This window comes from Neolamprologus multifasciatus, chromosome 14, assembly GCF_963576455.1.
Source record: "Neolamprologus multifasciatus chromosome 14, fNeoMul1.2, whole genome shotgun sequence".
NCBI lineage: Eukaryota > Metazoa > Chordata > Actinopteri > Cichliformes > Cichlidae > Neolamprologus > Neolamprologus multifasciatus.
The window spans coordinates 10,487,683-10,502,481 of NC_140452.1; the positions used below are offsets into that span (position 1 = coordinate 10,487,683).

The following is a 14,799-nucleotide window of genomic DNA, read 5'->3' on the forward strand; positions in this document are numbered from 1 at the left end:
CTTTAGTTTTAATGCAGATATTTGAAAAGCAAAAATGCTTCCAAATATACTTGAAAGGAGAAGTACAAAGGTAAAGAAAACAGACCATTTAAAAAAAAAAAATTCTTAATGACACATAGATACGTTTAACTGTAGATCTGTTCGTAATATTTATTTTCTTTTATACACTTTCTTTTGCATTGGTCCTCGTCTCATAGGCCTCGCCAGAGGTACTGGTGGGTTTTATCTGGTTGCTCTGGTTTTCTTCTGAAGTGTTGCGACTTATTTTTTTTTAAGTAAAACAATGGTTCTGGTTGGACAAAAAAGCCCTTTATCAGTGTGAGTGTGAATAGTTCAGTGTGGCTGGTTGTGTACAGTGTAGAGTGTATAGTGTATATGTGGCTCTGCTTCCTTAAACTATCAAGCCTTGCTCAATTAAGGAAGTAGCCTTGTTTTCTTGTTTCGTCTTATTGCTCCTCCTCCTCCTCACATGACCCAGTTTTCATCACTGAAAGTCGACACTTCCTTTCTTCACCTGTGGCCAAGTCAGCAGGTGATAATCTCCTCCAACAGAGATTATCAATCACCTGTGTGTTTGTTGAAAAATGGTAAGGCAGAAACTGAAAACACATCTGAGCCATTGCTGCTGTTTACTCTTCCAACCATTAACTGGCGCTATGTTGTTTGAATAACTGAAAGTTGTATCTGAGGAAGTTGAGGCTGAGTAGCTTCAGGTGTTGTTGATTTCATTCACTTCATTAATTTTGTTCAGTGTATGTTTTGAGAAATGCTTTTCTGTAAAGACTGAAGAATATTATCTTTCTTTATGTATTAACTGCCACTATTTATTACTTTAGCTTACTCAGCCCTCATTTTCCCATTATTCCCCATCTGATTTATTTTGTCTCACCTTTATTTGAGAGGACAGTGTAGAAAATAAACAGGAATGAAGCGAGAGAGAGGGTGAAATGCAAAAAATGGTCTCGGATGGACTCAAACCTCAGCATTTGGTATGCAGCTCAACCAGATGAGCTAAACTGGTGCCCAATTATGTTTCAGTTTTGCTGCTGAGAGACAAAATCTGTGTTTTAATGTTGATGATTAAAAGAAGAAGCAGCGAACATGTGCACTCACTGCTTTTTGTCCTCTTCAGTTGTTAGTTAGGCTTTTCAAAAGTCCATTTTCATTCAGACAGTCATTTGTTCTCATATGCCCTCTTTATTATTTTTGCTCTTTTGGATCATTTTGTTCTTAAATTATGAGCCAAGCAGGCTTTCCAATTAGCATCTTTGATTATTTTGAGTTAAATGATTCAGGTTCTGTTACTTGCTTCCAAAAGATTATATGATTAGTTTGTCTGTTTATCTGTTTGCTAGCATGATCAGCTGAGGAAAAGCCACAGACAGTTTTAGATGAAATCTTTACCAAAGATAAAGCTAGCCCTAACATAGATTCTTTCCCAATAAGAAATAGAGCATAACTTGACAAATACACATGAAACTAAAATAAGAAATGTTGGTAGACATCTCCTTCTTGTTATCACGAAATTATCAAAAACAAATCTGGACCCAGGGACCAGGTTGACTGTTGGTGATATGTGGCAGAATCTTGTTTTCTTAACTAACAAAAGAACCATTTTTAATAATTATTAATCAGAAAAATCTACATGGAGGTGGAAAGCAGGTTCAGGGAGTTGGTGCAGTCTATTCAGTATAAATCAGCATATCAACCACATCCTACTACTCTGCAGAGGGCTATGTATGATTATGTAGCTCTAAAGATATAAATAAATAGATTAATATGAAAGAAAGAAAGAAAAAAGAAAAATCTATGGATGCCTAAGATTAGGTCATTTCTGTATTAAATTTTGAATTAAACTCATTGTTTGTATAACAAAAATATAAAAGAAAAAACACCAACTTGCTAACATCATTTAGTTCGTTTAGCCAAACTGACCACTTACCCCTGGAGGGGCCACATGTGCCCACATGTGGCTCCAAAGTCACAGGCTTGAGAGCTCTTAAAGGATTTAATAAAGCAGGTTCCAAAAATTACTCTTGGTTTCAGTGAGCAACAAATTGAAAACATTTCTCATTCTCACTTGTTCTCTCATCATTTTTATGTTTGCCCAGAAGAGGGAGCTGTTGCATGTTTCTAAGTATAATAAAGAGTCTGCTGTAAAATTAGTCAGTTTAACAAATTCATGCGACATCAAAGTTTTAGACACATATTGATTTATAGGTACATACACAGACACCTATACTAGAACTGCTGTCCTTATAAATGCATATCACTCTAAATTGCATATAAATGTACTTAAAGCATCCGAATAACTATTGAAAGTCAGATCCCCCCCGTATTCATGTACAGTGGGGCAAAAAAGTATTTAGTCAGCCACCGATTGTGCAAGTTCCCCCACTTAAAATGATGACAGAGGTCAGTAATTTGCACCAGAGGTACACTTCAACTGTGAGAAACAGAATGTGAAAAAAAAATCCATGAATTCACATGGTAGGATTTGTAAAGAATTTATTCGTAAATCAGGGTGGAAAATAAGTATTTGGTCACCTCAAACAAGGAAAATCCCTGGCTCTCACAGACCTGTAACGTCTTCTGTAAGAAGCTTTTCTGTCCCCCACTCGTTACCTGTATGAATGGCACCTGTTTGACCTCATCATCTGTATAAAAGACACCTGTCCACAGCCTCAACCAGTCAGACTCCAAACTCCGCCATGGCCAAGACCAAAGAGCTTTCGAAGGACACCAGGAAAAGAATTGTAGACCTGCACCAGACTGGGAAGAGTGAATCTACAATAGGCAAGCAGCTTGGTGTGAAAAAATCAACTGTGGGAGCAATCATCAGAAAATGGAAGACATACAAGACCACTGATAATCTCCCTCGATCTGGGGCTCCATGCAAGATCTCATCCCGTGGGGTCAAAATGATCATGAGAACGGTGAGCAAAGATCCCAGAACCACACGGGGGGACCTGGTGAATGACCTGCAGAGAGCTGGGACCAAAGTAACAAAGGTCACCATCAGTAACACACTACAACGGCAGGGAATCAAATCCCGCAGTGCCAGACGTGTTCCGCTGCTGAAGCCAGTGCATGTCCAGGCCCGTCTGAAGTTTGCCAGAGAGCACATGGATGATACAGCAGAGGATTGGGAGAATGTCATGTGGTCAGATGAAACCAAAGTAGAACTTTTTGGTATAAACTCAACTCGTCGTGTTTGGAGGAAGAAGAATACTGAGTTGCATCCCAAGAACACCATACCTACTGTGAAGCATGGGGGTGGAAACATCATGCTATGGGGCTGTTTTTCTGCCAAGGGGACAGGACGACTGATCCGTGTTAAGGACAGAATGAATGGGGCCAAGTATCGTGAGATTTTGAGCCAAAACCTCCTTCCATCAGTGAGAACTTTGAAGATGAAACGAGGCTGGGTCTTCCAACATGACAATGATCCAAAACACACCGCCCGGGCAACAAAGGAGTGGCTCCGTAAGAAGCATTTGAAAGTCCTGGAGTGGCCTAGCCAGTCTCCAGACCTCAACCCCATAGAAAATCTGTGGCGGGAGTTGAAAGTCCGTGTTGCTCGGCGACAGCCCCAAAACATCACTGCTCTTGAGAAGATCTGCATGGAGGAATGGGCCAAAATACCAGCTACTGTGTGTGCAAACCTGGTAAAGACCTATAGTAAACGTTTGACCTCTGTTATTGCCAACAAAGGTTATGTTACAAAGTATTGAGTTGTATTTTTGTTATTGACCAAATACTTATTTTCCACCCTGATTTACGAATAAATTCTTTACAAATCCTACCATGTGAATTCATGGATTTTTTTTCCACATTCTGTCTCTCACAGTTGAAGTGTACCTCTGGTGCAAATTACTGACCTCTGTCATCATTTTAAGTGGGGGAACTTGCACAATCGGTGGCTGACTAAATACTTTTTTGCCCCACTGTATATCCTTTAATGACTCTTGTAATTAAATAATTTAAAAGCTTTCACTACAATTGTATATGTTTTAAGTCTTTCAAAAATGTTTCACCTCATACTCGCTTACATACAGTTTGGGCCATTATTTCTTACACTGCTTTATAATTATTCTAATAATTTTTGTATATAAAAATTATACTTAATATAAACAGAACTATTTATTGCTCTTCTTTTATTCAAGTGTGGAGAGCTTGCTCTAATTAGAATCATAATTTTGGCAAGCCACTCTTTATTTTGTTAATACTTTTACCAGTGTAGCAAAATACAACAATTTAGTGCATTTTATATGAAAACTGAGTGTGTATTCACAATACTCTCTTAGCTGTGTGCTCCAGTCATTTCAGGTGTGACCCAGTCTCCTTGATTGGAATCTGATATTGATGTTAGCTGCAAAACAAGTAAAGGTTAGTAGGCTAGCTGCTAGGTTAGGTCATTAGCAAATGGTAGGGTCAGCACATAAGCCAGGAGAACTTTAGGGTCAACATTGATTCATTGAGAGAAAAGTTTGATTTTGTCTAATGTGAACATGGTTTTCCTGTTTATGTAAAAGAGCAGAATCAACTTTCTGTGATATTCTGTCAGAAGTTTTGGATTGCACTCTCAAACGAAATAAAATGGAATTCCTTATCCTGTTATAATAAGTCAGTACCTTATAACCATAAAATAGAAACCATCAAAGCAGGTGGCATAGTTAACGGGGGTTAATATCATCTCAGAGCAAGAAGGTTCTTGGTTTGAGCTTGCCCATTGACTCGGGCCTCCCGGTATTTTTCCTGTGCCACAGACCAAAGATATATGGTTAAGCTAGTTAGTGACTGACTATAAATTTGCAGAAGGGTTGGATGTGACTGTAAATTATGTCTGTTTTTCTATGTTTGCCCTGTGTGGAATGGTTCCTTGCCTCTTGGCCTGAGAGCTGGCTCCAATCCTAATTTGGTTAAGTTGTTAAGAAAATGTATGGACGAAGGTTATAAAACCTTAAACTTGAGCTTTCTCATTAAGCCCTTGCTTTTGCAGCTTTTGATTCAACCTTTGGACAAAAAAAGCCTGTCTCCTGTTAGATTCTGCAAATCTGTTTGTATTATTATCATTTTTCTCTATCTATCTAGCACCACTGGCTAACCTAGAGCTAACCTCCCTCTTTACAAGTGTAGATTAATTCAAGATGAAAAGTTGCAACAGCATTTTGAGAGAAGGATGTCCAACAGAAAAGAGTGTGTAAAAATTTTAAAACACTTTTACAACTAAACTACCAAAAACTAGTAGGTTAAGAGAATGCTGTTGAACTGCTATGCTTGTAGTGCAGAGATGGTGCATCTTTTCTATATTGTCAAAAAAAAAAAAAATACTATCAGATAAATATTACTACCTGATAGTATTTGTTCCCGTCTTTGTTCTGTATGGTGTCATTCATGTTTTAAATTGGAAAAAAGCTGCATAGACCAAAAGAGAAGAGAGACACATAAAGGCAAACCACTAGTTGTACTGGTCATCTACATTAATAAATGCCAACTACAACAACAAAAAAATGTTTTAAGGGTGTAATTGTTACCATAATGGTCAGACCAGTCCAACATAAGGGCATTGTAAAGGGCACAGCATTTCTTGTTTTTCATCAGAAGGGCTGTTCACCTTGTGTTCGTTCACTGCAAGAGCACTCATCGTGGTATCATGTTCTCTCACACGTGACAGCACCCTAATAAACACTAATCGTGTTTTTACTTACTTGAAATAGCACCCAGTTCTGCACTTAGGCATGTTAGAGGCACAATAGATCACATCTTTTCCACTTCTTCTTCATACCTCCCCCATAATTACAACAGCAGCTCATATGACACTGCATTACATCTCCTTTATTTAAAGGCACTTTATCATGCTGCCTTGTAGATGAGTGTAGTTACTGTCCATATTCTACCAATGTGAGTGTGGTCAAGAGAGCATTTAATCCTGTATTAAACATAAATAAGATGAATACTGGAGAGCTTGATATGCTTTTTCCCTTGATTGGAACTTTAAAAAGCTTTTTTTATGCTTGAGTCTCACTCTTACTACACTTTATTGAGGTATTTCCTCTCCTTGGGGGGGAGAATTGGCCAGTGAGTAATGTCATCAGTCATTACGATGCTGTGTCATGGTGACCACCCTCCCTGCCAGACCACAAATGTAATTACACCTACCTACAGTGATAGCTTTACTGATTTATCTTGCCTACAGTTGCCTATTGTGCATCTACAAGCTGCTTTGCAACCCACCTGCACCTCATCTCCTTGTTTTCATGTTGTGTCTGACTGAATAAAACCAATCTGTTATCAGTGATGCCTGCTTTGTTCTGTATGGTGTCACTCGTGTTAAAATACCTTTTTCTTTGAAAGACCTCTTTACTATGTTTGGAGGTTTGAAATGTGATTATTTGATATATAGTGTAGCTTTTTTGGAAGTTACTGGTTAAAGAACAGCTTTCTAACCAAGCTGGCTAACTTTGGCTGATAACTTGAAATCTTGTCCAAATATGGTAGCTTCAGACTCTGACCATCTTAAACAGCTGGCAAATAAAGGAGGCCAAAATGCTAAAGTTAAGGTTTCAAAATGGAAAGTTCAAAATTATAGGGTCGTGTGATTATAGTGGATAAATTCATCTTTATAGACAGTCTGTGTTTGGATCAAGCATTTAGTGCAGAGATGGCGAAGTGTGGATGCGGTGTATACATCACAACCTGGATGTCCCACCTTTCTGATACTAGGAATGACCAGAATTTTCAAAAATGGACTTCATTTTTTATAGGTATGACCCAAAACAAGTGACTGTGCCAATAAACTCACTGGAAAAGTGTTTTCTTTGCTTAGTTTAGGGCAAAGGGCTGTTTTTTTTTTTTTTTTTTTTTTTTTTTTTTTTTTTCTTTTGTAGGCTTCTGTTTTACAGCCAAAGCTATCGCACCCTGGAGGCCTCTAAAAAGAATGCGGTTTAAGGCACTGCAATGACTTCACTTTTCAGTCCCAAAAGCTACACCCATATTTTATATTGTCTATGCTTGCAATACAATGGCCTCAGCTGTGTGATGTCAAGATGCAAGATACAGCTGCACTCCACCTTTTCATCCAAGTATAGGCACTATACTGGATCCGAAACATTGACAACACATAATCATTTATACAGTCTATGCTTTAGGTAGGCCTTTTTGTCGCTCTGCTGGGGACCCCATTTCCCATAATTCATCTATAGCTCACCTTTGCTCCCATCCATCCATTCCCACAGGCCTGGCCCTCTACTTCCCATGTATGGAGTGTTACATCATTGGCACAGACACCCACCTTTTCCAGTGATGACGCAGCCCGGGGAGAGTGTGTGTGTGTGTGTGAGGAGGAGGAGGAGGGGGGAGAAGGAGGAGGAAAGGCAGGGAGGGAGGGAGCGAGGAGAGAGGAGAGGGTGTCCCGTCTGCACGGAGCTCAGACAGACAGCAGGGAACAGCTGCAGCATTAGGTTCGCGTAGGATTTCACTGCATTGCGATTTAAAATTTAAGTCATTTCTTTCCCCAAACTTCACTTAGAGCAGCTCGACAAAGCAACCAAACATCATCTAAAAAATGGTTGATCGCGAGCAGCTGGTGCAGAAAGCCAGGCTGGCTGAACAGGCTGAGAGATATGATGACATGGCAGCTGCTATGAAATCGGTAAGTCAATTCAAAATAACAGTAAAATACAAAAAAAGAAAGATGATAACTGTGGCTTACATGTGCGTGAATATCGGTGTAAAGCTGCTGCGTTTGCGTAAAGGCTCGCCCTGCGTAAAGGCTCGCAGCTGTAAAGCTGCGGTTACAACTGGCTCTCGATATTACAGCACTACATCTGGGGGTCATTCTGAAATAACGTTCATTGTGTTTATTGTGCTGTCGCCAGTTCACTGACAGCTCAGAGGCTTTTTTTTTCTGATTCCAGTCCAAATCGGCTCCTCCTTGGGCGGTGCCTTTCTATCGGCCGTGCCGCTCATTGAGGGCGCGTTACAATGAAATGCATGCAGGCCCGAGCTTTCACTCTCAGGCTAAGAAGAGACTGGAATCGTGGAACTGCTCTGCTCTGACACATTTGCTGATTTCCTTTTTTTTCTCCCCTTCTTTCACCACCACACCTCCCCTTCCTCCATTATGCTGAATTTCTAAGAGCTTCTGCTGCTGGGAGCCATGTGAGGTTGCTCGGAAAAAGCCTATCAACTGCTCTTGCCCCCCCTTCTCCTCGTCCTCTTCTCCTCCTCCTCCCACTCCTCCTCCGCCGCCTCCTCTCCTCTCTCTTTGTCACATAAATTAAAACAATAAGAATGATGGCGATCATTTTAATGTTTCTACTCGAGGCTTGGAGGATAAATTGGAGCATGATTGCTTTGGACAAAGAAAAAGCTTCCAAAAACTAAACGCTCTCCTCCAAACAAACGTAGGAGGCAGCAGAATCTCTCTAGAATATTCTTTGTCATATTGCAGTGAGTCAGTGTGGTCAGATTTGATTACAGGAATTTCCTTCCTATTTATTACTTTATTTGTCACAGATCACCTTCTGTGCATGCTGCTTGTGTATCAAGGGCTGATATCTGGTAGCATTTTAATGCCATTTTGGGCTAATGACCCTGGTTAATGGTGTAATATTTGATGTGAAGAAGATGACATGCTGGCCTGCCTCACTGTAGCTTTCTCAGCTCTTAATGGATGGTGCTGAGGACAGAGCCTTTGTCTGCCTTTTTCTTTTCTTTTTTTTGTTTCTCTGGCCCCTTAAAAAATTCTGGGAAGTGGATTCAGTAACAGGTTTAAAAAAAAAAACTGCTGTGTCACACCAGCTCATACTGGAACCAGCAACATCCCAGGAGTCTCAGCACAGCGTCCGTGAGCTCACACACGGATTAAAATCATCCCACACTTTTTAAAACGAGGAACATTTTGCCTTATGCGAGATGGGTTGAGCCCCCGTGGAGCACTTGTCATCGAGGGTTTCTGGTTGCAGGAGGTGGGATGATGTGCGTGCAGGGGAGGGATTCCTTTCTCTTTAAGCAATCTGCCATGTCAGTGCGGTCCAAAGTGGGCCCTTTTGCAGGGGTGTGTACTCTCCCTCTCTAATCGAAGGGAATCCCTCGCCATTGCAGCCAGAGAAGACAAATGATAGGCTGTCACCATTGTGTTCCTCATGAAAAATGTAGGCAGAAATGTAAATAATTACAAGAAATGCCCTTCAAAAGTTTCCCAACCAGTGCTGATAGACAGCCCAAAAGACAGAACTGGCACAGAACTCTTTTCACAGCTGATCTCATTTTTGCCTAATAAAACATTTAAACGACTGATTGATAACTCTGTATCAAATTCAGTTGTTCTTGTCTTGTTTTATGACCATGTCATCAGCAATGAGGTATTTGTTTTATTTTGTACATATATAATAGTATAACTATACTTATATATAGTGTACTAGTGTAGTTCCAGTTGGAAGCATCACAATAATTAGAGCAGTGACCAGTTTCCTTTCTTTTTACAACAAAACCCCCCCACATAGGTTGAGTCATCAGATTAGCAGTAATCTACCTCATTTGACTGTTTTGTGTGTTTTTCATCTGCAGTCTGATGGTATCACTGGGTTTGTGTGACAGTTTTGAACAAGCAGAGCAAAGGCCACTCAATCCCTATGAGTTGAGAGCTTTGCTCTCCATCGCTGTGACATCAGCAAGTCTGCGCCATGTTTGTGCTCCTCTGCCTGAGCAGAGAATGTCAGACCTGCTCAGGAGAAATTTTTGCACAAAACGAAAAGCTTTTTGAGTAAAACTTGCAAAAATTGCAATAAGCTCTTTCTTCTTTTCTTGGTGAAAGGTTATGATAAGCCTAAGCACCATGTTTTGTACCGATTATTGATCTGCAAGAGGCCATGTTCCAGCACAAACTACGTTTCCAATATAAAAGCCTCGAGTTACATAACCCAGTCTCTTTGAGGACTGCCCGGCCAGCATTCGGATTCATCAAAATCTCAATTTAACAGCCTAACTCAGAGTGATGTCACCGTGTGGTGTTTTAGACAGGTAAAAAGGTCAGTTTCAGTTGGGGAGAAGGTCACTGGGACATGTGAACCGCCTGAGCAGTGATGGTTTTCATTTACAGTGCAGCTGCCCCCGAGTGCTCGTGGGAACATTTTAGCCATCTCCAGTCCTCCTTTCCTCTCCCAACCCCCCACTGCTGCCAACTATCTTGAATATCATTTCTCACTAACTAGCATTAGCTGTCCACGTGGCAGCTGAAGCTACTGGTGCACTAAATGAATGGATTGCCATGGAAACTGGAATTGCACATGACGTGAAATATTGCTCATCTTCTTTGCTGTGGATGGCCCCATTAACCCAGGTTATTTCATGCAAAAGAAGTCCGAGTTGTGGCAATTAGGACTGCAACTAACAGCTGTTTTTGTTATTGGTTGATCTCTACATCTGTTTAGTCTGTAAAATTTAAAAAAATATGGAGTTCTATGCTTCCAGTACAAACCAGTAAAGAGCACAAAATCACCCTGTTTTGAGAAGATGCTACCGTTAAACAGCAACAGCCTTGTCATTTTTACCAAATCATATTACTGACTTCTTGAGAATTGTTTCTTGGATGAAATGTTCTTGCTTTAACTTTTTTTCCCCACAAAGTGAATGTAGTCTGGTGCTGTTATTTAACAGTCCATCTGCTTCTTCTTTTTCTTGTTCTTCCAGGTAACAGAGCTGAATGAAGCCCTGTCCAATGAGGAGAGGAACCTGCTGTCTGTGGCCTACAAGAACGTGGTGGGTGCCCGTCGCTCCTCCTGGAGGGTGATCTCCAGCATTGAGCAGAAGACCTCGGCCGACGGCAATGAGAAAAAGATTGAGATGGTGCGGGCCTACCGGGAGAAGATTGAGAAGGAGCTGGAGGCCGTGTGTCAGGATGTGCTCAACCTCCTGGACAACTTCCTGATCAAGAACTGCAGCGACACGCAGCACGAGAGCAAAGTGTTCTACCTGAAGATGAAGGGCGACTACTACCGATACCTGGCTGAGGTGGCCACGGGAGAGAAGAGGGCCACCGTGGTGGAGTCTTCAGAGAAGGCCTATAATGAGGCTCACGAGATCAGCAAAGAGCACATGCAGCCCACCCACCCCATCCGCCTGGGCTTAGCTCTCAACTACTCTGTGTTTTACTACGAGATTCAAAACGCCCCCGAGCAGGCCTGTCATCTGGCCAAGACCGCCTTCGACGACGCCATCGCTGAGCTCGACACCCTCAACGAGGACTCCTACAAAGACTCCACTCTCATCATGCAGCTGCTCCGAGACAACTTGACACTGTGGACAAGTGACCAGCAGGATGACGAGGGAGGGGAGGGCAACAATTAAAAAGAAACCGCACTTCGAAAAAAAAATATGAAGGGCCGGTGGACTTTGGCAGCCGCTTTTGCCGATGATACTACCGCAGCAGCAGTTCTTTATTTTTCCATGTGTTAAAAGAAAAGAATCAAAAGAGAGGTGAGAGTGGAGGTTAAATCTTAGTTTAAATATATATAGAAATATATATACAGTTGAAAGGGGCCTCCGTCTTCTTGATTTTCTCTTTGACATTTGCCAAAACCACTGATATGTCAGTCAATCAGCCTGAAGTGGTTGTTGTTGGATTGAAATGGCAGCCTCACACTGGCGTAGGAACTGAACTTGTTCTGTCAAGATAAGCTGCTTAGTTAGGTTTTTGCGTGATAGAGATGCATTTCAGTCACTTGAGAGAGAAAATGCTTGAATGGGAATGCCTCACAAAACTAGTTTGCATTGGTTCCAGTAGTAGTCTACGTAAGAGAAAGAGCCCTGAAAGCCACTGATGCTTTAAACTCACACTAGCAAACAAAGAGAAAGTTTCAAACCAGTCAAGTCCCCCAAATTTTAGAGGTTAAATTAGACGGGAGTGAAAATATCTGAGGATTGGTTAGTTAAATTTAATTCCCCTCGTTCTATTAGTCCGTTTTGTCGCTGGAACCATCGATTCTTTTGGAGGTGAAGATTACTAAAAGGCAGAGACTTAACAAAATAAAACGAAAAAAAAAAAGACAAAAAATACAAAATAAAAGCAGCTTCAGAGTTTGTGGTTTACTTCTGTGTTTGTTTTATTAAATGCACTTGCCTACTATACTGTTTCTTCAGTGTAAGATGATGACAACAATAATATCGATTATTCAATATTGTGCATGCCGGTGATGTATTTATATACAGTAGCTTGACTTTATTAACTTATACTGTGGGTGTTAAGTATTCATATGATTGAGAAAAACAGGCTTTGTCTGATGTTGATTTCTAATTTATTTCATTTTGTTATGGTTTTTGATTTGCTATACCAAAATGCTGATCGTAAAAATTGACCTGTAATGGGCGTTGCTATAGTGACATGCAATATGTGTATTTTAATTTGTTAATGAAAGAAAAAAAAAAGGAAGATAAAAACCCACCAGTGATCACCTAATCTTATCAGCTGGTGTTTGTCACATTGAAGTATGATTATGATATATTTTGTTCTTTGAACAGTATTTAAGTACTTTTTTCTGTCATGCTATCCAGTTTTAATAATGGTGAAGTTTCCAAGCTCAATGTTTCTGTTATGAATTCACAGACATGGACCATATTTTATTTCTGACAGTATACATTTTTTGTTTGTTTGTTTGTTTTTATACTTTTTAGCTGTTCCTGAGTGACAAAATATCTTGAATGTGAGTCATTATGTAGCAGTTGCACAAGAACCGAAATAATAGCTATGATAATAAAAAAAATATGACTAAATTATACATGCACCATTTCCGTGGTGGTCTAGTGTATTGTTGTATCGTCACCCATAAGTAAATTTGTTCTTAAAGAAAACCATTTCATAGGAAAAAAAAATGTTTCACTATTGTTTTGTGCCCTGAGTACAGTACTGGCTTCTTTTTGTGCGTGCCTGTATTATTTAAGATGCCTCGTTTGCAAGTTGACCTTTAATGGGGGAAAAAAAGGATTTATCTGCCAGTATTTTACTTTCCTGCAAGGATGTGTGAAAGATAATATTTTCTCTTCAGTGTTTTCTCATTTTCACATGTTTCTGCTGTCTGTACAGCACATGGGTATGAATAATCATCACCAACAGTCACAGGGAGAGCACAGTCAGTTCGCTAGTGTTGGTTATCGATTAGCGACTGCACGTCTTCAGAACAAACTTTAAATAAACACTTAGAAGCTGCTTAAGAGGACAGAAAGCTGCTGAACAGGTTTATAGTCACAATGCTGCTAGTTCTTTAGAGTATTAATATATTCACACAGATGGAAGTTTAGTTTTTTCTTAATGCATGGCAGGTTGGGAGACCTTTTTTATTTCAGATGTGACAACTTGAGAGAGAAACCTAAAGCCTTAAGGTCAGTCATACAACCTTGTTCATGTATGCCGGTTATGTCACCATCATGAGTCAGCCTCCATGAGCTCACACTTTATGTCACAGCTGCTTTGATTTATTTTTAACGCAGTTTAAAAGTTGACGGCGCTGAAAAGCTCGCCACTCAAAAAGCTCGCCACTCAAAAAGCATGAAATCCTAATCGGCACAACTGCTCACGCATGTCACCGATATTAAAATGGAGTTCAGTCCTTTGCTTTAATTTTTAAGTGTTGTGTGTGGAAACGAGTAGAAAGGGAATTTTGTTACTTATTTTTGTTTGGATATTTTTGAAAGACTTTCACTCATTGTCAAGAAAACATGCATTGTGTTCCCTTTTTAAATTAATTTGTTTTATTTTCCCAGTGCTTTGTGTTTTTCTTTTTAAGTTTTCATTGTTTGGCAGTTGATCTTTGTTTTTGTGACATGAAAACATGCAGAAATCACAGATAAATTACAAATTTGATTAAAAATAAAAGAGCTGAGCTGCTGCAAATTAGTCCGAGTTGGGGGTCAGGGGTTGATTACTGAAAACAGTACAAACTGTATCCTTTGGTTGCCATCTGTTGCCCATTAAAGTTATTTGTTTATCAGTATTATTCTATATATTTTTCTTTTTGTCTGTTACACTCATGCCAAAACCACCACAGCTCATTCTTTTTCATTCCAATACTCAACATTTCTGCCCACATATTAATACAGGAAACCAGTTTGACCTTATATAACCTTTTGTGGGTCACATAACTGGTGCGTGTATGTGGTATGTGCAAGTGTTTGCATCCATATCTTGGTGAGTATGCGTGTACTGTGTGCAACTGTGCTGTTCCATGTGCTGAACTTATGAGATGGAGTCTGTATTAGCTGCAGTGCAGAGATGCTGCCAGCACATACAGCTTACTGCAGTATGTCTTACATGAGGCTCTTTTTCAGGCCGCTTTGCTAATCATTAACTAAATTAGGCCATAGATCAAAGAATATTTCTTGAAAAGACTAGAGGTTTTATGACCGCAGCAATAAAACAAAGTCCTGCATCTAATGTTGGGCAAGGATGGAGAATCACCATCCCTTAGGCTTTTAAATTCACCTCCCTGTTGTATTTTTTGACACCCAAAGGTCGAGTTTATCTGAGCATTTATGCACATCTGTCAACCCAATGTCGCTGATAAAGCTGCTGGCTCGCCCACCCCCGGACTGCAGCCTCTCGCTGCAGCTTGCTGCACTGAACCTTTCATGAGATGAAATTCTCTGCTTTGAAAGGTCCTCTTCACCAGCCAATAGCTGACAAGCTTACTCTCTGCAGTCACCAATCCCATTCCTGTTGCTAGGGCTATAATAAGTACCCCACTATCAGCCCAGCACCTATTGCATCCTGTAAAAAATGAAAGCTCAGAGCGCACAGGAGGC

General features: G+C 40.3%; 1 protein-coding gene across 1 annotated transcript; it reads left to right on the plus strand.

The window, feature by feature from the left end:
* The first annotated feature begins 7,386 nt into the window (after positions 1-7,386).
* ywhag2 (3-monooxygenase/tryptophan 5-monooxygenase activation protein, gamma polypeptide 2) lies at positions 7,387-13,991 on the plus strand. Its single transcript, XM_085184467.1, has 2 exons — positions 7,387-7,654; positions 10,696-13,991. Exons 1-2 carry the CDS (start codon positions 7,568-7,570, stop codon positions 11,350-11,352), a joined length of 744 nt encoding a protein of 247 aa, XP_085040593.1. The 5' UTR covers positions 7,387-7,567; the 3' UTR covers positions 11,353-13,991.
* The last annotated feature ends 808 nt before the right edge of the window (positions 13,992-14,799 follow it).

Excerpts from the sequence above, each read along its gene's own strand:
- ywhag2 (XM_085184467.1), top strand. The coding sequence starts at position 7,568 with ATGGTTGATCGCGAGCAGCTGGTGCAGAAAGCCAGGCTGGCTGAACAG. Across the intron at positions 7,655-10,695 it reads TGGCAGCTGCTATGAAATCG|GTAACAGAGCTGAATGAAGC; the intron begins GTAAGTCAATTC and ends TTGTTCTTCCAG.